The 25,538-nt window shown below is 39.7% G+C and overlaps 1 protein-coding gene across 1 annotated transcript in view; it reads left to right on the top strand.

The window, feature by feature from the left end:
* The window catches only part of LOC133564483 (endothelin-converting enzyme-like 1), a 203,421-nt gene that overhangs the window by 141,183 nt on the left and 36,700 nt on the right, over positions 1–25,538 (top strand). Inside the window, exons 11-13 of the mRNA XM_061918832.1 lie at positions 1,289–1,392; positions 2,094–2,152; positions 10,468–10,519. Of these exons, the coding sequence (XP_061774816.1) occupies positions 1,289–1,392; positions 2,094–2,152; positions 10,468–10,519 (215 nt within the window). The remainder of the gene's footprint in view (positions 1–1,288; positions 1,393–2,093; positions 2,153–10,467; positions 10,520–25,538) is intronic.

Genomic DNA, 25,538 nt, shown 5'->3' with positions numbered 1-25,538 from the left:
GCTTTAACACAGAGCGGTCAAGCGAATATGTTTCTCTATGTCAACCAGCATGTTTTTGGATGGGAAAATTGTGATATATATCTTACCGGAGACATCAGTGGATTATTCGTCCTCCTGCAGTAGCTGTCAAAAAAGGCAGCTGGGGGCTTGGCTCCTCGGCTTCTCTCTGAAACACTGTGTGTTCACCGCAGCCATCCGACCTCGAGGTATGTCTTTACAATCGCACTAAAACACTATTAAAACAATAAGCAGATAAGGGATCTTCCAGAATTATCCTAGTAAATGTGTCTAATTACATCTGAAATGCTCACACTGCCGCCCCCCGGAATCGTCGCTTTTTATTTTATATATTTTTTTCTAGTCCTTCACTATCAATATCCTCATTCACAAATCTTTCATCCTCGCTCAAATTAATGGGGAAATTGTCGCTTTCTCGGTCTGAATTTGTCTTACCGCTGTAGGCTCCCATTATAAACAATGTGAGGATGTGAGGAGCCCTCACACCGGTGATGTCACGCGCACATACTTCCGGTAAAGCCACAGCTTTTTTATCAGCACCAAAAGTTGCGAACTTTATTGTCGATGTTCTCTACTAAATCCTTTCAGCAAAAATATGACATCGCGAAATGATCAAGTATGACACATAGAATGGACCTGCTATCCCCGTTTAAATAAGAACATCTTTAAATTCTATTCATTGTTAAAAAATATTATATGGCTCTCCCGGAAATACATTTAGAAATATTTGGCTTTCATGGCTCTCTCAGCCAAAAAGGTTCCCGACCCCTGCATTAAACCAAGATAAAACTTGTTGAGCACTCTAGGACAACGCACTCTGGAAAAATTCAACATTGGCTATTCCACCAAGAACATCCCACTGCCATCAAGGAACGAATACCGACAGAAACTAATTGAAAAGACAGAACACATCTTGCGACGTATGCGCTGGAAAGCCTTATTCCCTCTTAACCCATGGCTTCTAATCAACCATAAACCCACCAGCCACAGACACTTCAATAAACTCCCCTGAAGAGCGGGGAAACCTGTGGAACAGACCTGTAGGGATGAAATAGCCTCAGTGTGTTTTTTTCCTGACCTAAGGACAATATATATATATATATATATATATATATATATATATATATATATATATATATATATATATATATATATATATATATATATATATATGTATGTATACGCTGTGCATGTCTGTCTTACAACTTACAGTAGTGAACTAGCCCGTACTAAATAACCCATTGCTGGCATCTTATCTGTGGTTCTGCAGTTTGAGGTGGATGAGAACACCTACTTCAAGAACATCCTAAACAGCATCAAGTTCAACATCAAGCTATCGATCAAGAAGATTCACGAAGAAGTGGACAAGAACGCGTAAGTGCCCCGTTTTTTAATAAAAGGCATGCTGTCCCTGTGCTTAATTTTTTTAGTTTAATATTTCTGTGCTATTGCCCCTGAGACAAAGTGATTTGAAATTGACATATTGCAGAAAGACACTTTTAGTTAGTTATCTACAGCAGCCAGACAGTATTGCTGTGAACAATGGCGCTCATTTGTAAAATACAGCCCCCCGAAAGTCTTGGGTTGACTGATTCTGTGCTCTGACACACATTATTATTCCAAGATGCCTGGAACAAGTGCTCCATTAGCCCACGCGCAATACCCTAAAGAGCTGCAACACACACTCCTGCTTTATCACCAAAAGGTGCATCTTTCATCGCTCGCTCTCTCCGTCTTGTCACTGGGAAATAAATAAATGCTCCTCCTCCTCCTCTTTGTGTTTTGCTCCTCTCCGACCAATTCTGTGCAGCCCACGCAGAATCAGTCTTTCACTCCTGGAACAAGGGCATCGCTCACTTTCAGAGTTAGTCACTTGGGGAATGTGGTGGCAATCGATGGGTCTGGCTTCAAGTGGATTAGCATAAACTGGGACTGTCCTTGTTTCTCTGTGCAGAGAGCCGTGACTGCGGGATCACAGGGGCTGAATGTTTCTCACTAGGGGGTTTACAGAGATGAGAGAATGTTCCCGGACTCAGGATGTTTGTGTGCGTGTGGTTTGTTTGATATCTCCACAGGTGGCTTCTCCCCCCACAGGCGCTGAATGCCTACTACCTTCCTAACAAGAACCAAATGGGTGAGTGATTGTTCAAGCACCAGGAACACAAATACTAGCCATTTCATTTCTCAAACCTGAAAACGGGGACTCGGGCTGCACAAAAAATCCAACAAAAATCGCAGTCTTAACAACCATGTATCACAAATAAATGGTGCCATTCAAATTAAGACTTCTGGATTCGGGATTTTGTGGCCCTAAACAACACTTTGTTCTCGGCTTCATTTTGGTCTTGTGAAGATAGGGTTGACTGCAGCCTCGTGAGTATCGTAATACAGTCTTCCCTTGCTCACGGGGCGGCGTGGCGCTGTGTAAGAGTGGCCGTGCGCAACCCGAGAGTCCCTGGTTCAATCCCCACCTAGTACCAACCTCGTCACGTTCGTTGTGTCCTGAGCAAGACACTTCACCCTTGCTCCTGATGGGTGCTGGTTAGCGCCTTGCATGGCAGCTCCCTCCATGTGTGTGTGAATGGGTAAATGTGGAAGTAGTGTCAAAGCGTTTTGTGTACCTTGAAGATAGAAAAGCGCTATACAAGTACAACCCATTTATCATTTAAATGACACTTTGAAGTTTGTGGCTTGTAAATGTGACTATGTGGGTGTTATTTCATGTCTAAAGGCCCCGTTTACATCAAGCCGGTAAGGTTTTTGTCACGCCTGTAAGTTTATGTTTTGGTTTTGGTCAGGTTATGTTTAGTTTTTTGGACATTTAAGTTCTGTCTTGGCACTTCCTGGTTTGTTTTCGTCTCCATGCCAACTCATTAGTTTTCACCTGTCATGTCACGTCCTTGTTCTCAGCCTCACACCTGTTTTCACCAATGATCACGGCTACTTAAGTCACTCTTTTTCTTGTCTTCATTCTGGGATTTTCACACTCGCACGCACCCTACCCATGCTGCACCTCCTTCACGACCTCGATAATCTGTTTCATGCCTTGTTGTTCGTTTTGGTCCACGCCGAGTAAGTTTTGTTGTTTATGCCATAGATAGTATCTTTTGTTTATTTGTATATAGTCATGCCATTGTGCTGTTTTGTTTTGAATTTAGTATAGATTATTATCCGCCACAGAGCGCGTCCTTAGTTTGCCTTTTTGTAGTTTGTTTGTTTATTTAATAAATATTATGTACTCACGTCCATGACTCGCTCGTGTTGATTCACATCTGCGTCGAAGAAACAATCCACGTCCAAGCCTTGTTGTGACAGTTATCCAGGGTAAATCCCACCTAACCTTATCCTTGTCCACACACACAATGGTCGTTTAAGACCACCTCCCCCCGTCCGTCCGCCGGCACGACGCAACCTAGTACGCATGCGCGGAAAAGGCGCATGCCATAGTCACCTCCAGTGTTGCTTTGTTTGCAAGTTCTTAAATTAAATTCAAACTTATCTGAACAATATCAAGTGTTGTGGTATTTCAATTAACTTGAATCCAGTGTGCTGTGGGGCCTTATTGTAGTAAATCACACCTGAGCCATCATAAATCTTTATTAGACACATAAACAATGTGATAAAGAACATTTAACAACAATCAATCTAGGGATCTAGACGTCTTCAACTTCATTGTCCAATTTTTTTTAGTGACTTTATATACTTTGGACCTAGACGTTGAGTCCGCGACTTTCATGGCGGTCAATAACTGATACAATCCGCTTTGCCACTCCAAATCCATTCCATGTTTTCCGTAGTCTTTTCTCGACAGTCAGGTAATACAAAGCACACGCTACCATTTTTATCACATCCACAAGAGCCCTCATTTTCGTTGTCTCTCCTTGGACAAATAGACATAATTTTTCAGTAAGTAGAATCACAGCTGACCTGGATATTCGAAAGTTTTTTTGCCGTATGACAAGTGTTGTATCCCAAATAGCTGCAATCGCGCGTTTTCTTCTCTTAAAGTATTCATGTGAGATTTCCACAAGTGTCTGTACATGTAGAAGAAGGAGAAACACGGGTATATCTGGATGACTTGCCTCCATATTTCCAGTAGTAAGCTCCGGTTGTTATGAAGCTGGCTGTGGCGCGTTTTTTCTGATTTTACTTCCTGCGCGCGGCGCCATTTTTCTGACTTCACTTCTTTTCCGAACTCAGTTTGTAAACGATCAATGAGTCCATACAAATTTAAGAGCCGGAGATTCAAGAAATTCACTGCGCATTTACCCGTGTAAAAAATTATCCAAGGAGGGTTACCTTAAATGCTGGTTTAGTGTGGCTGAAACGTGTCTTAAATTACATAATTAGTCATTTAAGGGATTATCCAGTTTAGTGTAGACCTGTGGTTCTCAACCTTTTTTCAGTGATGTACCCCCTGTGAACATTTTTTTAATTCAAGTACCCCCTAACCAGAGCAAAGCATTTTTGGTGGAAAAAAAGAGATAAAGAAGTAAAATACAGCACTATGTCATCAGTTTCTGATTTATTAAATTGTATAACAGTGCAAAATATTGCTTATTTGTAGTAGTCTTTCTTGAACTATTTGGAAAAAAAGATATAAAAATAACTTAAAAACTTGTTGAAAAATAAACAAGTGATTCAATTATAAATAAAGATTTCTACACATAGAAGTAATCATCAACTTAAAGTGTCCTCTTTGGGGATTGTAATAGAGATCCATCTGGATTCATGAACTTAATTCTAAACATTTCTTCACAAAAAAAGAAATCTTTAACATCAATATTTATGGAACATGTCCACAGAAAATCTAGCTGTCAACACTGAATATTGCATTGTTGATTTTCTTTTCACAGTTTATGAACTTACATTCATATTTTGTTGAAGTATTATTCAATAAATATATTTATGGAGGATTTTGGAATTGTTGCTATTTTTAGAATATTTTTTAAAAATCTCACGTACCCCTTTGGCATACCTTCAAGTACCCCCAGGGGTACGCGTACCCCCCATTTGAGAACCACTGGTGTAGACATAGCCTTAAAGGAGAACTGTACTCTGTTTGGTAATTTTGCCTATCGTTCACAGTCATTACAAAAGACATGACGGAGGCTGGAATTTTTTTTAATGCATTGTAAATAATAAATAAATTAGATCAAATGTCTGCAACAATGAAGCCGTAGGGATCCGTTAAATGTTGCCTATAGAGCCCCTAAAAACATCCAAACACCTCCATTAGGGTTTTATGTACATGATGTAAGTATATATGTATTGTAGTAACGGGCACATTTATAATAATATTTAATATTTACGTACTTTGCTCATTTTAAGCATACACGGCGCATTAGTTTCCAAAACGCATCACGTTTGCTTTTTTTATTTTTGCTTCATCACTGATTGTTACTCACTGCAGTCTTCATGAGAGCCAACAAACATAATAAAACATCACTTACTGTACAATGTCTGCTGTCAATTGGATGCAGACTGCTGGGATGTTAATATATTTCCATTTAATGAAAAATGTCTCATATCCCTCACAAAAAAACAGGCTGGGGGCCGGGAGGAAACAATCGCTTTTCATGTCGTCCTTGCAAGTCCCAGGTCCTGTATGGCGGTCAAAATGTCCCAACTTGTCAGATTACATCTTCAGTTATCTACTTTTCTCGTGAGATTAATTATTTATGATCTAGAATAAATTTACAGGGAGCAAGTAAGCAGCAGATTACGCGATGATGTAAACATAGGGAGACACGGAAGTGACCACGACGACCAAAAATAGTTTGTCTGTTATGATAAAAAAAATCACTAATACTTGATTAATATTCAAGTCATGAGATGTAAATTGTATTGTTGGCGATATTGTGGGCGTAAATGTGGAACTCCCCTTGGCTCCGCTGTAAGCGTACTTTTATTTGTTTACTATTAAGAATGCATTAAAAAAGAATCCATTTGTCGTCATGTCTTTTATAATGATTGTGAACGATAGGCAAATTTCCACAAAAAGTGCAGCTCTCCTTTACTGCTATTAACCATGTATAGAAAGTCGCAAGCGGTTTTTAGGCTGTAGCTATAATAAAATATTATCTTCATGAATACAATTTTATTTCATAGGAGTAGATTTGCCTATAGGACTGTGTGCATAAAAGACACAACCAACAAAAATGCAGTTGAAGTACTTTTATATTTAGATATTAACAAATACTGTATTGACAATAGTTTACAAGTTATGTAAAGATTTGTATGAACTATAAATAATTACATAGAAACAATACACGAGAAGACATTGTTGGCCATTACAATTCAGTTAAATTCAATATGTTCAGTAGTCATGTGTTTATATTCCAGGTAATGTCCAAAGAGAAGAGAAAAAGGTAAAAAAAAATAGATTGAAAAAGTAAACAAAACATATTAATTGGCCAAAAACTATTTAAAAAAATGTTCTCGGAAAACTACATGCTTTGGAAAAAAGGTTTGGTTACAATAAAAACTTAAACAATATGGTCGTTTTAGAAATACACTGTACTGCCAAAAGTATTTGGCCACCTGCCTTGACTCACATATGAACTTGAAGTGCCATCCCAGTCATAACCCGTAGGGTTCAATATGATGTTGGTGCACCTTTTGCAGCTATTTCAGCTTCAAATCTTCTGGGAAGGCTGTCCACAAGGTTGCGGAGTGTGTTTATAGAAATATTCGACCTATCTTCCAAAAGCGCATTGGTGAGGTCACACACAGATGTTGGTCGAGAAGGCCTAGCTCTCAGTCTCTGTTCTAATTCATCCCAAAGGTGTTCTATAAGGTTCAGGTCAGGACTCTGTGCAGGCCAGTAAAGTTCATCCACACCAGACTCTGTCTTCCATTTGGCCAGGCCAAGTGATTAGGACACCTGATTCTGATCATTGGGATGGGTTGCCAAATACATTTGTCAACATAGTATATCTCGCATACCAATTAACTCAATGAGCTTTTGAACAGATATGGCCATGATGCTGTTAAAAAAAAACTGCTGTAAAACTATTACAAAGGACATGTGGACTCACCGATGTATATTAGTTCAGCAGAAACAAAACATAATTGTATCCGACCAAGTCCATCAAAGTAGAACAGGCAAACACCTGCAGAGCCTGACGAACACGTTGATGATCAGCTGCTGAAGTGACCGGTCTCAATAATCATGTGGTTGTAGCCCTAAACAACCACAAATGTTTATGTCCTGCTCACACTTGACACTTCCTCCTCCCTCTCCCAGTCCCTGAGCAAGCCTCACCGGGCCAGGGCAAGTTGGCCCCGCTTCCCTGGTTTCACGTGCTAATAGCTGACGCCACTGGCGAGGCTCGCCGGCAGCATCGATCATTCATCAGTTTGAGGGAGAAAGCGATCGCATTAATTAATCAACTTTCTTCTGGCCTGTCTTTAATGTACTTATGAGCGAGCAAGCGTGCCATGTTTTTGATTTGATGGATTATTTTCGGTTTGATCTTTTTTTTTTTTTTTTTAGTATGTCTCCCATAAACTGACAAGTAGTATAACATAGTAATAACAGCATGGACTTTATGTCTCCTAACAATGTGTGCATTTGAGAAAAATTGTCCTGGAGAATTGCAATTTTAATTCTTAGCAGGAAAACGGGACTCGCGTGTTTTCTATAATCCATGGTTTTGGGAAGACTTTCCTCAAGATTTTGGAATGTGTCTGGATGGGGTTAAGGTCAGGGTTCTTTGTCGTGTTATCTACCCCTGCCTCTAAAGACGCTGCTTTGTGCACTGGATAACAGTCATGCTGGAAAAGAAAAAGGGGCTTTCCCTTAAACGTGAAAAGAGAAGAATATTCACCATCAAGCACATACATGTAAACATCTGCATTTCAAAATATGTGAAATTTCCTGGGGAAATGTAACAAATGATTTTCATCATAAAACTAAATAAATATGGTCTGCAAAGCAAAGCAATGCTGTCAACATTCTTACATTATAACCATTATGCTTCAGAGTTTTCATGCTGACTCACATCTTTTTTTTAAATCAATGTTTAAAATTTTACAAAAAGGTATTAGTCAGCTTGACTTTGCTTTTTCTTAAATAAGGATAATAATCTTCCCATTTGTGAAGATACTTAAACGCATTTATTTATCCTTTCATTTCTCGTGATGTCAATATATTTGTGTTTATATATTGAAGGCCTACTGAAATGAGATTTTCTTATTTAAACGTGGATAGCAGGTCCATTCTATGTGTCATACTTGATCATTTCGCGATATTGCCATATTTTTGCAGAAAGGATTTAGTAGAGATCATCGATGATAAAGTTTTGGTCACTAATAGAAAAGCCCTGCCTTTGCCGGAAGTATGTGCGTGTGACGTCACGAGTTGCAGAGCTCCACACATATTCACATTATTTATAATGGGAGCCACCAGCAGTAAGAGCAATTCGGACCGAGAAAGCGACAATTTTCCCATTAATTTGAGCGAGGATGTAAGATTCGTGAATGAAGATATTGATAGTGAAGGACTAGAAAGAAGAAAAAAAAACGACGGCTCCAGGCGGCGGCAGTGTGAGTGTTTCAGATGGAATTAGACACTAGGATCGTTCTGGAAGATCCCTTATCTGCTTATTGTTTTAATAGTGTTTTAGTGAGATTTTAAAGATTGTAAAGACATACCTCGAGGTCGGATGGCTGCGATGAACACGCAGTGTCTCAGAGAGAAGCCGAGGAGCCAAGCTCACAGCTGCCTTTTTTGACAGCTGCTGCAGGACGACGAATAATCAACTGATGTCTCTGGTAAGATATATATCACAATTTCCCCATCCAAAAACATACTGGTTGACGTAGAGAAAACATGTTCGCTTGACCACTCTGTGTTAAAAACAAAGAAACACCGGCTGTGTCTCGGTGCTAAAGACAGTTGCAATCCACCGCTTTCCACCAACAGCATTGTTCTTACAAGGCTCTATTATTAAATGAACAAATTGCAAAAGATTCAGCAACACCGATGTCCAAAATACTGTGGAATTATGCGGTTAAAGCAGACGACTTTTAGCCGCTAGTGGTGCAGCGCTAATATTTCCTGATTGTCCGTGACATCACACGTATGTGTCATCATTCCGCGACGTTTTCAACTAGAAACTTGCGGGAAATTTAAAATTGCAATTTAGTAAACTAAAAAGGCTGTATTGGCATGTGTTGCAATGTTAATATTTCATCATTGATATATAAACTATCAGACTGCGTGGTCGGTAGTAGTGGGTTTCAGTAGGCCTTTAATGTGTGTGTGTGTGTGTGTGTGTGTGTGTGTGTGTGTGTGTGTGTGTGTGTGTGTGTGTGTGTGTGTGTGTACTTGTGCAATGACAATAAAAATGATTCAATTTCCATGCCGTATTTCATATATATATATAAATATAAATAAATATATATATATATATATATATATATATATATATATATATATATATATATATATATATATATATATATATATATATCCCATCCATCCATTTTTTCTACCGCTCGCCCCTTTTGGGGTCAAGCCTATCTCAGCTGCATTCCGGCTGAAGGCTGTGTACACCCTGATCAAGTCTACACCTCATCACAGGGCCAACACAGATAGACAGACAACATTCACACTCACATTCACACACTAAGGCCAATTTAGTGTTGCCTGGCCTGACTTAAAAAAAAAAACATGCACCTATCCCCAGGTGCATGTTTTTGGAGGTGGGAGGAAGCCGGAGTACCCGGAGAGAACCCACACAGTCATGGGGAGAACATGCAAACTCCACACAGAAAGATCCCGAACCGGGGATTAAACTCAGTATTACTCAGGACCTTCATATTGTGAGCCACATGCACTAACCCCTGGTCCACCATACCATCCATCAATCCATATATCCATGTATATATATGGATATATATATATATATATATATATATATATATATATATATATATATATATATATATATATATATATATATATATATATGTATATATATATATATATATGTATATATATATATATATATATATATATATATATATGGATATATATATATATATCCATACATATGTATATCCATACATATGTATATCCATATATATATATATATATTTGGGGCAATTAAATTGATTTTAATCAATTTTAATAGGAGACATTGATTTGAGATACAAATTACAGTAAACTCGTAAGTTGAGTTACAGGGTGTTTTTAAGTCTGTACACAAGGAAAACAATTATAAATTCTACAATTATTTAAAAGTATTTATTTTTTATTCATTGTACCTGTGATAAATGTAAAAAAAAATATATATATATGATTTTATTTTATTTTTGTTATGAATACTATAAATACTAGTCTTGTACTGTATGTATTTCCGTTTCCTGTGCAACCAAAATTAAAAAGCTCGTTTCGAGGGTGTCTTCATCTTGACGTGTCTGTTTTCTTTTATTTTTCAGTTTTCCCAGCCGGCATCCTGCAACCTACTTTGTACAACCCTGAGTTCCCACAGTAAGTAGCTTTCTACCGTGCAGTCCACAGGGATAATAAAAACATCTCATGTGCCTCAAAAACAAAAGGTCTTTAAAGGCTGTATTATTCTTGCAAGCCTCGTTTGTCTTGCCTTGCACCCCTTATTGAAGCAGTTTAACAACCCATAAAGAGCTCAATTAATAGTTAACAAGGCCCTGCAAATGGAGCAGGTTTCATTGTCAGGTGATATGACTAAATTGGAGATAAGTAATTGGACAGCGCATGACAGTAGATGGGACTAATCTTCCTTCATTTGGACTTAGAAGTGCAAAGCAAATAAATAACAAAAAAACGTCTTTACCTGAGGAATTTCCAAAGTGCAAAAATTTTTATGAATTCATTAGACATTTGCTTTGCATGTACAACATAAAGCAAAGATGTCAGTGTTTTGTCCAAATAACTTCATCAATAAATAAGTCTGAAGCCAATATATTGTAACACGGGGCCCCCAAACTTTTTGACTCGGGGGCCGCATTGGGTTAAAAATGTGGCCACAGCCGGGCTGTGGGTGTATGTGTATATGTGCGTATATATTTGGCAGAAATACCGGACAATTCCACAGACTTTATGGCTGGCTCACATCGTGGTCACTCCGTGATCACGTACAACCGCCAGACACTTCTGGATGTGGACGAATCGGGCCGTTTTGGACTGATAGACGCGGGCGTGCTAGACTTGCTAACTAGCATGGGAATACATCGGCGGCTACATCCAGCGGCCTGTGAAGCAGGGGAGTCTAGTAGCAGCGGGGGCCGTCTACGGAGCAGACGCCAGCGGTGTGTTCGGAAACGCGGATGCCGAGCGGGGCTAAAAACAAAGCAGAAGGCTAATCCCCACAGAACACCACTTTCCTCCATCCCGAAGACGGATTTAGATGGAAAATGCGAGACTACTGGTCTGGGTAAGGAGTCAGTTAAATTAGAACAAGTTTTTTCTGCTTTGAGTGTTTCAGAGTTGGACATGTGTTTTACTGAGGTGGCTAACTATGATGCGTGCAGTTTATCAAAGCAACAAACAAACAATCGGAAAATCCCCGTTACTGAGATGGCTAACCATGATGTGTGCAGCTTATCAAAGCAACAAACAAACAATCGGAAAATCCCCGTTACTGAGGTGGCTAACCATGATGCGTGCAGTTTATCAAAGCAACAATCAAACAATCGGAAAATTCCTGTCGTATCAATTCCTAGATATGGTCGTAACTATACTAAATGCACTGGGCATAATAAACACAACATTATTAATATTGCTACTACGGATAATTTGATCAAAAATTCCCTAAAACAGCCCACTACCTATAATATAGGTTTTTTAAACATAAGATCATTGTCTCCTAAAACGTTGTTAGTTAATGATATTATCAGAGACAACAATCTTAACGTCATCGGTCTCAGCGAAACCTGGCTTAAACCAAACGACTTTTTTGCGCTAAATGAGGCATGTCCTCCTAACTTTACACATGCGCATATTGCCCGTCCGCTCAAAAGGGGTGGGGGGGTCGCACTAATATACAACGAAAACTTTAACCTTAGTCCTAACATAAATAATAAATATAAATCGTTTGAGGTGCTTACTATGAGGTCTGTCACACCGCTGCCTCTACACCTGGCTGTTATCTACCGCCCCCCAGGGCCCTATTCGGACTTTATTAATGAATTCACAGAGTTCGTTGCTGATCTAGTGACACACGCCGATAATATAATCATAATGGGGGACTTTAATATCCATATGAATACCCCATCGGACCCACCGTGCGTAGCGCTCCAGACTGTAATTGATAGCTGTGGTCTCACACAAATAATAAATGAACCCACGCATCGCAACGGTAATACGATAGACCTAGTGCTTGTCAGGGGCATCACCGTTTCCAAAGTTACGATACTCCCGTATACTAAAGTATTGCCACAACGACAACTCTTGCTGACCTACTGCCCTCGGTAATGGCACCATTCCCAAAGTATGTGGGCTCTATTGATAACCTCACTAACAACTTTAACGACGCCCTGCGCGAAACCATTGATAACATAGCACCGCTAAAGTTAAAAAAGGCTCCAAAAAAGCGCACCCCGTGGTTTACAGAAGAAACTAGAGCTCAGAAATTATTATGTAGAAAGCTGGAACGCAAATGGCACACGACTAAACTTGAGGTGCACCATCAAGCATGGAGTGATGGTTTAATAACTTATAAACGCATGCTTACCTTAGCTAAAGCTAAATATTACTCAAATCTCATCCACCGTAATAAAAACGATCCTAAATTTTTGTTTAGTACGGTAGCATCGCTAACCCAACAAGGGACTCCTTCCAGTAGCTCCACCCACTCAGCTGATGACTTTATGCAATTCTTTAGTAAGAAAATTGAAGTCATTAGAAAGGAGATTAAAGACAATGCGTCCCAGCTACAACGGGGTTCTATTAACACTGACACGATTGTATATACGGCGGATACTGCCCTCCAAAATAGTTTCTCTCGTTTTGAGGAAATAACATTAGAGGAATTGTTACAACGTGTAAATGGAATAAAACAGACAACATGTTTACTTGACCCTCTTCCTGGGAAACTGATCAAGGAGCTCTTTGAATTATTAGGTCCATCAGTGCTAAATATTATAAACTTATCACTCTCCTCGGGCAGTGTTCCCCTAGCATTCAAAAAAGCGGTTATTCATCCTCTTCTTAAAAGACCTAACCTCGATCCTGACCTCATGGTAAATTACCGACCGGTGTCTCACCTTCCCTTTATTTCAAAAATCCTTGAAAAAATTGTTGCGGAGCAGTTAAATGAACACTTAGCGTCTAACAATCTATGTGAAACCTTTCAATCCGGTTTCAGGGCAAATCACTCGACGGAGACAGCCCTCGCAAAAATGACTAATGATCTATTGCTAACGATGGATTCTGATGCGTCATCTATGTTGCTGCTCCTCGATCTTAGCGCTGCTTTCGATACTGTCGATCATAATATTTTATTAGAACGTATCAAAACACGAATTGGTATGTCAGACTTAGCCCTGTCTTGGTTTAACTCGTATCTTACTGATAGGATGCAGTGTGTCTCCCATAACAATGTGACCTCGGACTACGTTAAGGTAACGTGTGGAGTTCCCCAGGGTTCGGTCCTTGGCCCTGCACTCTTCAGCATCTACATGCTGCCGCTAGGTGACATCATACGCAAATACGGTATCAGCTTTCACTGTTATGCTGATGACACCCAACTCTACATGCCCCTAAAGCTGACCAACACGCCGGATTGTAGTCAGCTGGAGGCGTGTCTTAATGAAATTAAACAATGGATGTCCGCTAACTTTTTGCAACTCAACGCCAAAAAAACGGAAATGCTGATTATCGGTCCTGCTATACACCGAACTCTATTTAATAATACAACTCTAACATTTGACAACCAAACAATTAAACAAGACGACACGGTAAAGAATCTGGGTATTATCTTCGACCCAACTCTCTCCTTTGAGGCACACATTAAAAGCGTTACTAAAACGGCCTTCTTTCATCTCCGTAACATCGCTAAAATTCGCTCCATTCTGTCCACTAAAGACGCTGAGATCATTATCCATGCGTTTGTTACGTCTCGCCTCGACTACTGTAACGTATTATTTTCGGGTCTCCCCATGTCTAGCATTAAAAGATTACAGTCTGTACAAAATGCGGCTGCTAGACTTTTGACAAGAACAAGAAAGTTTGATCACATTACACCTGTACTGGCTCACCTGCACTGGCTTCCTGTGCACTTAAGATGTGACTTTAAGGTTTTACTACTTACGTATAAAATACTACACGGTCTAGCTCCATCTTATCTTGCCGATTGTATTGTACCGTATGTCCCGGCAAGAAATCTGCGTTCAAAGGACTCCGGCTTATTAGTGATTCCCAAAGCCCCAAAAAAGTCTGCGGGCTATAGAGCGTTTTCCGTTCGGGCTCCAGTACTCTGGAATGCCCTCCCGGTAACAGTTCGCGATGCCACCTCAGTAGAAGCATTTAAGTCTCACCTTAAAACTCATTTGTATACTCTAGCCTTTAAATAGACTCCCTTTTTAGACCAGTTGATCTGCCGTTTCTTTTCTTTTTCTTCTATGTCCCACTCTCCCGTGTGGAGGGGGTCCGGTCCGATCCGGTGGCCATGTACTGCTCGCCTGTGTATCGGCTGGGGACGTCTCTGCGCTGCTGGTCCGCCTGCGCTTGGGATGGTTTCCTGCTGGCTCCGCTGTGAACGGGACTCTCGCTGCTGTGTCTTGGATCCTCTTTGGACTGGACTCTCGCGACTGTGTTGTATCCATTGTGGATTGAACTTTCACAGTATCATGTTAGACCCGCTCGACATCCATTGCTTTCCTCCTCTCTAAGGTCGAGGATGTCGTGGTGGTTTGTGCAGCCCTTTGAGACACTAGTGATTTAGGGCTATATAAGTAAACATTGATTGATTGATTGATATATATATATATATATATATATATATATATATATATATATATATATATATATCTATATATATATGTATATATGTATATATATATATATATATATATACAAAAATGTGTGTGTGTGTGTATATATACATATATTTTCGGGTTGTACGGTATACCGGTATTAGTATAGTACCACGATACTAATGAATCATTTTCGTTACGATACCGGCTCTGAAGCGTACCGGTCCCGCGTCGAAGTCACCTGGTGACATTGCTGGATTACAAGCAATGTCGCATGTATATATATATATATATGTATATATATATATATATATATATATATATATATATATATATATATATATATATATATATATATATATATATACAAAAATGTGTGTGTGTGTGTATATATACATATATTTTCGGGTTGTACGGTATACCGGTATTAGTATAGTACCACGATACTAATGAATCATTTTCGTTACGATACCGGCTCTGAAGCGTACCGGTCCCGCGTCGAAGTCACCTGGTGACATTGCTGGATTACAAGCAATGTCGCATGTATATATATATATATATGTATATATATATATATATATATATATATATATATATATATATATATATATATATATATATCGATGAAAAAATTGATTCGAATAAATTGTGCGATTCAGAATCAATTTAAAAAAGATTTATTTTTTTTTTATTTTTTTTATTTATTGTCAATCCAACAAACCACTACACAGCAATACCATAACAATGCAATCCAATTCCAAAACCAAACCTGACCCAGCAACACTCAGAACTGCAATAAAGACACAAACACGACACAGAACAAGCCAAAAGTAGTAAAACAAAAATGAATATTATCAACAATAAAATAAAAATAAAAAAAGAACAATAGAGTCACAGTGGCTTACACTTGCATCGCATCTCATAAGCTTGACAACACACCGTGTCCAATGTTTTCACAAAGATAAAATAAGTCATATTTTTGGTTCGTTTAATAGTTCAAACAAATTTACATTATTGCAATCAGTTGGCCTATTGTTTTTGGCCCGTGGGCCGAGTATTTTTTCTATACTTTTATTGTAATATTTTCAGAATGTGTTTGTTCTATTTTTGGCCAAAGTAAGACAATGAAAACAACCTAAAGTTTGTTTTAGTTTTTTAGTTTCAATGCCATGATTTTAATAGTGCACAGATTTCTCTCCATGCAGACCCTGAGCTCAAATGAGTTGGACCCCCCCGATGTACAGTAATACAGTATATGTAACAACTGCTGCAAAAAAAAAAGGGCAGCATAAAATAGAGAGTAGATCCAGGAAAAAAATGACAAACAAAGAGAGGTTGCTAACATAGAAGCGATCGGACCAATAAAAAAAAAACCCTGAGACTTCCCGCGTGCCCTATTTGTTTGGTGAGCCCTGATTTGGCCCTATTTTATACTCGAAAACTCTTAGTTTAGGGCAACATTACATAAAATACGCTTTGTTACTGATAACACAAAGCTAAGATATGGATATTATATATTATTTTAGTATATATATTGTACCAAATGTAACAAAGTGGCACCCACATTTTTCAATTTTTATTGCTGCGGCCCTCGCTGGAAATAGTTTGGATACCTCTGATGTAGAATCTTTGGAAAGCAAAGCTTTTCACTGACAGACCGCTGGTCAGGTTTATTCCACCACAAACTCTAATTCAGTCCAAATGGCTGCGCCTTCTTTGATTCATATAAATCACACCCACACAAATGAGATCATTAGAGCTAACAGTTTGTGTGCTAAACATTACCGTACACTTTTACGTCTTCATTAGCGCCGATCACCACTAATTCTTCTACCTGCTGCCATGCACGTTAATAAATATTAATGCATGGTTGTGTGGAAGCATGTCCCCTTGCAGGAGGCCAAAACTCCCAAATACACCCAGGCACAAAACACCTCGACTATCATGTCCAGTAATTGAAGCTTCAATCAGCCAGTTAGTCTCGGCGAGAGAGGCCGGCTCATTGTGAGGCAGTGTATCGACTAGCTGTCAGAAAGTCATTTTCGGACGTAGTCATGTGGATAGCCCTCTCATTGGACTCTGATGTGATGCAAAGGAAGCTAGCGTCCCGTTCGGGGCAAGATTCTTTGGCAGCAATGGGGCGTTAAAGAAGGAACGTGTTGGTGTTGAATTCATCAAGACGTGTCAGCATTTCTAGGTGCAGTTGGAAAAATCAAAAAATCACTGTATTGCATCGAAAATGTGTTTTTTTGCACAGGAACAAAAACACCTTCATTTGTTGAAGTCAGGGGCGTCCATTTTTTTGGCATGCAGCTCAACTATTATTGGCCTCCAGCATTTTATTAAAATAAAATGCATGAATTAGTACTGAGAGACAGTGATATCTGTAAATGTGAATGCCCTGGCACTGCATAAGTGACGTCAACATAAGCAGTTGTCGACATGACTGACATGGAAACTTGCAAATGTACTAATGACATTGGCAAGACACATAGGAAGAATGGTTGAGCATACGGTATTTACTCAACCCATATATATATATATATATATATATATATATATATATATATGTATATATATATATATATATATATTAGGGCTGTGAATCTTTGGGTGTCCCACGATTCGATTCAATATCGATTCTTGGGGTCACGATTCGATAATATATTGATTTTTTTCGATTCAAAAACGATATTTTTCCGATTCAAAAGGATTCTGTATTCATTCAATACATAGGATTTCAGCAGGATCTACCCCAGTCTGCTGAAATGCTAGCAGAGTAGTAGATATTTTTTTTTACTTTTATAATTGTAAAGGACAATGTTTTATCAACTGATTGCCATAATGTAAATTTGTTTTAACTACTAAACGAACCAAAAATATTACTTATTTTATCTTTGTGAAAACATTGGACACAGTATGTTGTCAAGCTTATGAGATGCGATGCAAGTGTAAGCCACTGTGACTCTATTGTTCTTTTTTTATTTTTATTTTATTGTTGATAATATTCATTTTTGTTTTACTACTTTTGGCTTGTTCTGTGTCGTGTTTGTGTCTTTATTGCAGTTCTGAGTGTTGCTGGGTCAGGTTTGGTTTTGGAATTGAATTGCATTTTTATGGTATTGCTGTGTATTGTTTTGTTGGATAAATTAAAATCGTTTTTTTAAAAATGAGAATAGATTCTGAATCACAAAACGAATTCGATTCGTATTCAAATCGATCCAACACCCGTAATTATATATATATATATATATATATATATATATATATATATAGGTAGGTGTGGGAAAAATCACAAGACTACTTCGTCTCTACAGAACTGTTTCATGAGGGGTTCCCTCAATCATCAGGAAATCTCCTGATGATTGAGGGAACCCCTCATGAAAGGAGATTTCCTGATGATTGAGGGAACCCCTCATGAAACAGTTCTGTAGAGACGAAGTAGTCTTGTGATTTTTCCCACACCTACATATTGCGCTCTACCACGGTATGGAGCACTATTCTCTGGATAATCCAATCAAGACATATATATATATATATATATATATATATATATATATATATATATATATATATATATATATATATGTATATATATATGTATTAATATATATATATATATATATATATATATATATATATATATATATATATATATATATATATATATATATATATAAAGATGATGAAGATGAAGATGGCGGCGCCCGGACGGGCTGCGACACTGCGGTGCTCTTGCTAAAGATGGAACATTTGGCGGAAATGCCGGACAGTTCTGCAGACTTCATGGCTGGCTCGCATCGTGGTCACTCCGTGATCACGTACGACCGCCAGACACTTCTGGATATGGACATATCGGGCCGTTTTGGACTGATAGACACGTGCGTGCTAAACATGCTAACTAGCATGGGAATACGTCGGCGGCTACATCCAGCGGCCTGTGAAGCAGGGGAGTCTAGTAGCAGCGGGGGCCGTCTACGGAGCAGACGCCAGCGGTGTGATCGGAAACGCGGATGCCGAGCGGGGCCTAAAACAAAGCAGAAGGCTAATCTCCACAGAACACCACTTCCCTCCATCCTGAAGACGGATTTAGATGAAAGATGCGAGACTACTGGTCTGGGTAAGGAGTCTGTTAAATTAGAACAAGTTTTTTCTGCTTTGAGTGTTTCAGAGTTGGACATGTGTTTTACCGAGGTGGCTAACTATGATGCGTACAGTTTATCAAAGCAACAAACAAACAATCGAAAAATCCCCGTTACTGAGGTGGCTAACTATGATGCGTGCAGTTTATCAAAGCAACAAACAAACAATCGGAAAATCCCCGTTACTGAGGAGGCTAACCCTGATGCGTGCAGTTTATCAAAGCAACAATCAAACAATCGGAACATTCCCGTCGTATCAATTCCTAGATATGGTCGTAATTATACTGAATGCACTGGGCATAATAAACACAACATTATTAATATTGCTACTACGGATAATTTGATCAAAAATTCCCTAAAACAGCCCACTACCTATAATATAGGTTTTTTAAACATAAGATCATTGTCTCCCAAAACGTTGTTAGTTAATGATATCATCAGAGACAACAATCTTAACGTCATCGGTCTCAGTGAAAGCTGGCTTAAACCAAACGTCTTTTTTGCGCTAAATGAGGCATGTCCTCCTAACTTTACACATGCGCATATTGCCCGTCCGCTTGAAAAGGGTGGGGGGGTGGCACTAATATACAATGAAAACTTTAACCTTAGTCCTAACATAAATAATAAATATAAATCGTTTGAGGTGCTTACTATGAGGTCTGTCACACCGCTGCCTCTACACCTGGCTGTTATCTACCGCCCTCCAGGGCCCTATTCGGACTTTATCAATGAACTCTCAGAGTTCGTTGCTGATCTAGTGACACACGCTGATAATATAATCATAATGGGGGACTTTAATATCCATATGAATACCCCATCGGACCCACCGTGCGTAGCGCTCCAGACTATAATTGATAGCTGTGGTCTCACACAAATAATAAATGAACCCACGCATCGCAACGGTAATACGATAGACCTAGTGCTTGTCAGGGGTATCACCGCTTCCAAAGTTACGATACTCCCGTATACTAAAGTATTGTCCGATCATTACCTTATAAAATTCGAGGTTCAGACGCATGTTCGTCAAACTAATAATAATAATAACTGCTATAGCAGCCGCAACATTAATACGGCCACAACGACAACTCTTGCTGACCTACTGCCCTCGGTAATGGCACCATTCCCAAAATATGTGGGCTCTATTGATAACCTCACTAACAACTTTAACGACGCCCTGCGCGAAACCATTGATAACATAGCACCGCTAAAGTTAAAAAAGGCTCCAAAAAAGCGCACCCCGTGGTTTACAGAAGAAACTAGAGCTCAGAAATTATTATGCAGAAAGCTGGAACGCAAATGGCGCACGACTAAACTTGAGGTGCACCATCAAGCATGGAGTGATGGTTTAATAACTTATAAACGCATGCTTACCTTAGCTAAAGCTAATTATTACTCAAATCTCATCCACCGTAATAAAAACGATCCTAAATTTTTGTTTAGTACGGTAGCATCGCTAACCCAACAAGGGACTCCTCCCAGTAGCTCCACCCACTCAGCTGATGACTTTATGCAATTCTTTAGTAAGAAAATTGAAGTCATTAGAAAGGAGATTAAAGACAATGCGTCCCAGCTACAACGGGGTTCTATTAACACTGACACGATGGTATATACGGCGGATACTGCCCTCCAAAATAGTTTCTCTCGTTTTGAGGAAATAACATTAGAGGAATTGTTACAACGTGTAAATGGAATAAAACAAACAACATGTTTACTTGACCCTCTTCCTGGGAAACTGATCAAGGAGCTCTTTGTATTATTAGGTCCATCAGTGCTAAATATTATAAACGTATCACTTTCCTCGGGCACTGTTCCCCTAGCATTCAAAAAAGCGGTTATTCATCCTCTTCTTAAAAGACCTAACCTCGATCCTGACCTCATGGTAAACTACCGACCGGTGTCTCACCTTCCCTTTATTTAAAAAATCCTCGAAAAAATTGTTGCGGAGCAGTTAAATGAACACTTAGCGTCTAACAATCTATGTGAAACCTTTCAATCCGGTTTCAGGGCAAATCACTCGACGGAGACAGCCCTCGCAAAAATGACTAATGATCTATTGCTAACGATGGATTCTGATGCGTCATCTATGTTGCTGCTCCTCGATCTTAGCGCTGCTTTCGATACTGTCGATCATAATATTTTATTAGAACGTATCAAAACACGAATTGGTATGTCAGACTTAGCCTTGTCTTGGTTTAACTCTTATCTTACTGATAGGATGCAGTGTGTCTCCCATAACAATGTGACCTCGGACTACGTTAAGGTAAGGTGTGGAGTTCCCCAGGGTTCGGTCCTTGGCCCTGCACTCTTCAGCATCTACATGCTGCAGCTAGGTGACATCATACGCAAATACGGTGTTAGCTTTCACTGTTATGCTGATGACACCCAACTCTACATGCCCCTAAAGCTGACCAACATGCTGGATTGTAGTCAGCTGGAGGCGTGTCTTAATGAAATTAAACAATGGATGTCCGCTAACTTTTTGCAACTCAACGCCAAAAAAACGGAAATGCTGATTATCGGTCCTGCTAGACACCGAACTCTATTTAATAATACAACTCTAACATTTGACAACCAAACAATTAAACAAGGCGACACGGTAAAGAATCTGGGTATTATCTTCGACCCAACTCTCTCCTTTGAGGCACACATTAAAAGCGTTACTAAAACGGCCTTCTTTCATCCCCGCAATATCGCTAAAATTCGCTCCATTCTGTCCACTAAAGACGCTGAGATCATTATCCATGCGTTTGTTTCGTCTCGCCTCGACTACTGTAACGTATTATTTTCGGGTCTCCCCATGTCTAGCATTAAAAGATTACAGTCTGTACAAAATGCGGCTGCTAGACTTTTGACAAGAACAAGAAAGTTTGATCACATTACGCCTGTACTGGCTCACCTGCACTGGCTTCCTGTGCACTTAAGATGTGACTTTAAGGTTTTACTACTTACGTATAAAATACTACACGGTCTAGCTCCATCCTATCTTGCCGATTGTATTGTACCATATGCCCCGGCAAGAAATCTGCGTTCAAAGGACTCCGGCTTATTAGTGATCCCCAAAGCCCAAAAAAAGTCTGCGGGCTGTAGAGCTTTTTCATTTCGGGCTCCAGTACTCTGGAATGCCCTCCCGGTAACAGTTCGAGATGCCACCTCAGTAGAAGCATTTAAGTCTCACCTTAAAACTCATTTGTATACTCTAGCCTTTAAATAGACTCCCTTTTTAGACCAGTTGATCTGCCGTTTCTTTTCTTTTTCTTCTATGTCCCACTCTCCTTTGTGGAGGGAGTCCGGTCCGATCCGGTGGCCATGTACTGCTCGCCTGTGTATCGGCTGGGGACATCTCTGCGCTGCTGATCAGCCTCCGCTTGGGATGGTTTCCTGCTGGCTCCGCTGTGAACGGGACTCTCGCTGCTGTGTTGGATCCGCTTTGGACTGGACTCTCGCGACTGTGTTGGATCCATTATGGATTGATCTTTCACAGTATCATGTTCTCATATGTTCTCATAGTCATCAGTATCATCAGTATCACAGTATCATGTTCTCATAGTCATCATTGTCACCGACGTCCCACTGGGTCATTATTGTCACCGATGTCCCACTGGGTGTGAGTTTTCCTTGCCCTTATGTGGGGCTACCGAGGATGTCGTAGTGGTTTGTGCAGCCCTTTGAGACACTAGTGATTTAGGGCTATATAAGTAAACATTGATTGATTGATTGATTGATATACTAGAGATGTGCGGATAGTCAAGTATATGATCCGAAACCGCATCACAAAAGTCGTCATCCACCCGCCATCCACCCGAACCAACATTTCATCGAAGCCACACCCGCCCGTTGTTATATATCTAATATAGACGATGCAAGGCATTAGTGAGGTTAGAAAGTGTAACTCCCTCCAAATAGCACAGACACAATGGCTTTCTTGAACTGATTTATTTGAAGGCTTCCTTTCCCTTCAAATTCACCGTGAAAACTGTAATAAATTAAGCATGTTACAAACGTAAAAATAATAACATGCACAGCATGTGGATCAAACATTTTACCAAGTAAAATACCAACAAATGATAAATACCTCGAGTCGTTGGCCATACCCGGAAGTAGCTTACTTACATCCGTCGACAGACCAAACGAGACACTTCAAAATAAAAGTATGCCCACATACTGTTTCAAAGAGTGCTGCTCGTTTTTCGTATGTGGGTAACAACATTTAACTTTTTATAAATGATTGATTTCTATAAGCTAGTAAGCTAAAGTGTTGTACTTGACAAGTTTGGGCTGCCTTGCTTCTGCAGCCTTCATCAGAGGTGTCACGTGATGTTAGCGTGACGTTGTCTGTGACGTATTATATGGATTGTACCATCAAGAGTTGTCAGGTACAACACTTTACCTACTAGCCTATATAAATCAACCATTTATAAATACACGTCAGTAGGCTAAATGAACCTCTTCAACATAACATTTAACTATGTATAATGTAGCGGCTGGCTACGGGGTGTTAGCCAATGACTTTGGATTGGGGGCGGGACTTCCGGGAGAGATAGGGAAGTGACGTCGACTACAGGAAGTGAGAGTTCGAGTTGTCCCGGAAAAAGCGTTGGAGACATGAGAGCTGTTGTGTGGTTGTATTACATCTTGTGCAATAAAGACAAGACAAACGAAGAAGTTTTTTCCAGGGATTATTACAATATATATTTATGAATTGGTTCAACCGCCACCTTAAAATCTATTTTTTCGTCATGTCACCCGCCCGACCCGCGGTTTATCCGCGGACTCCGCGGTTGTGACCGCAAATCGCGCATCTCTAATATATACACACAGTGGGGCAAAAAAGTATTTAGTCAGCCACCGATTGTGCAAGTTCTCCCACGTAAAATGATGACAGCGGTCTGTAATTTTCATAATAGGTACACTTCAACGGTGAGAGGCAGAATATGAAAAAAAAAAATCCAAGAATTCATATTGTCGGAATATTAAAGACTTTATTTGTAAATTATGGTGGAAAATAAGTATTTGGCCACTTCACACAAGGAAGATATCTGGCTCTCACAGACCTGTAACTTCTTCTTTAAGAAGCTATTCTGTCCTCCACTCGTTACCTGTATTAATGGAACCTGTTTGAACTCGTTTTCTGTATTAAATACACCTGTCCACAGCCTCAAACATTCAGACTCCAAACTCCACTATGGCCAATACCAAAGAGCTGTCAAAGGACACCAGGAAAATAATTGTAGACCTGGAACAGACTGGGAAGAGTGAATCTACAATTGGCAAGCAGCTTGGTGTGAAAAAATCAACTGTGGGAGCAATTATCAGAAAATGGAAGACATACAAGACCACTGATAATCTCCCTCAATCTGGGGCTCCACGCAAGATCTCATCTTGTGGGGTCAAAATGATCATGAGAACGGTGAGCAAAAATCCCGGAACCACACGGGGGGACCTGGTGAATGACCTGCAGAGAGCTGGGACCAAAGTAACAAAGGTTACCATAGTAACTCACTAGGCCGGCAGGGAATCAAATCCTGCAGTGCCAGATGTGCCCCCCTGCTTAAGCCAGTGTATGTACAGGCCCGTCTGAAGTTTGCCAGAGAGCACATGGGAGAATGTCATGTGGTCAGATGAAACCAAAATAGAACTTTTTGGTATAAACTCAACTTGTTGTGTTTGGAGGAAGAAGAATACTGAGTTACAACCCAAGAACACCATGCCTACTGTGAAGCACGGGGGTGGAAACATCATGCTTTGAGGCTGTTTTTCTGCTAAAGGCACAGGATGATTGATCCGTGTTAAGGAAAGACTGAACGGGGCCATGTATCATGAGATTTTTAGCCAAAACCTCCTTCCATCAGTGAGAGCTTTGAATGGTTGACCAAATACTTATTTTCCACCATAATTTAGAAATAAATTCTTTAAAATTTCTACAATATGAATTCCTGGATTTTTTTCACATTCTTTCTCTCACAGTTGAAGTGTACCTATGATGAAAATTACAGACCTCTGTCATCATTTTAATTGGGAGAACTTGCACAATCGGTGGCTGACTAAATATTGTTTTGCCCCACTGTATTGTGGTATCCTGACTCTCACCAAGACACAGGATTGGTTTTGCAGCAAGCTAAAAAAGGGTATTTATTATACAAGTCTTTTTAGGAAGGGTGGGGTGTGGAAGAATCAAACTTAAAATGACCAAACATAAATATCTCCCTTACGGGGCTCTCAGTCCTTCACACAGCACACATCTTTAAAGGTCATAAGTAATTGCCTATAAACAATAGAATCACAACCTAAGTAAACATTTCACCAGTAATGTCTTTAGTGGGGAAATAGTGGTTGTCTCACTTATCGCCTGATGCACCTGCCTTGACACTGAGGAGAGTCAGACCTGAATCAGGCAGAGTTAAGGAAGGTTTGTAG

The sequence above is a fragment of the Nerophis ophidion genome, linkage group LG13, assembly GCF_033978795.1.
Source record: "Nerophis ophidion isolate RoL-2023_Sa linkage group LG13, RoL_Noph_v1.0, whole genome shotgun sequence".
NCBI classification, from domain to species: Eukaryota; Metazoa; Chordata; class Actinopteri; order Syngnathiformes; family Syngnathidae; genus Nerophis; species Nerophis ophidion.
Note: the sequence above shows the minus strand (reverse complement) of the source record. Positions and strands in the feature narration are given on the sequence as shown.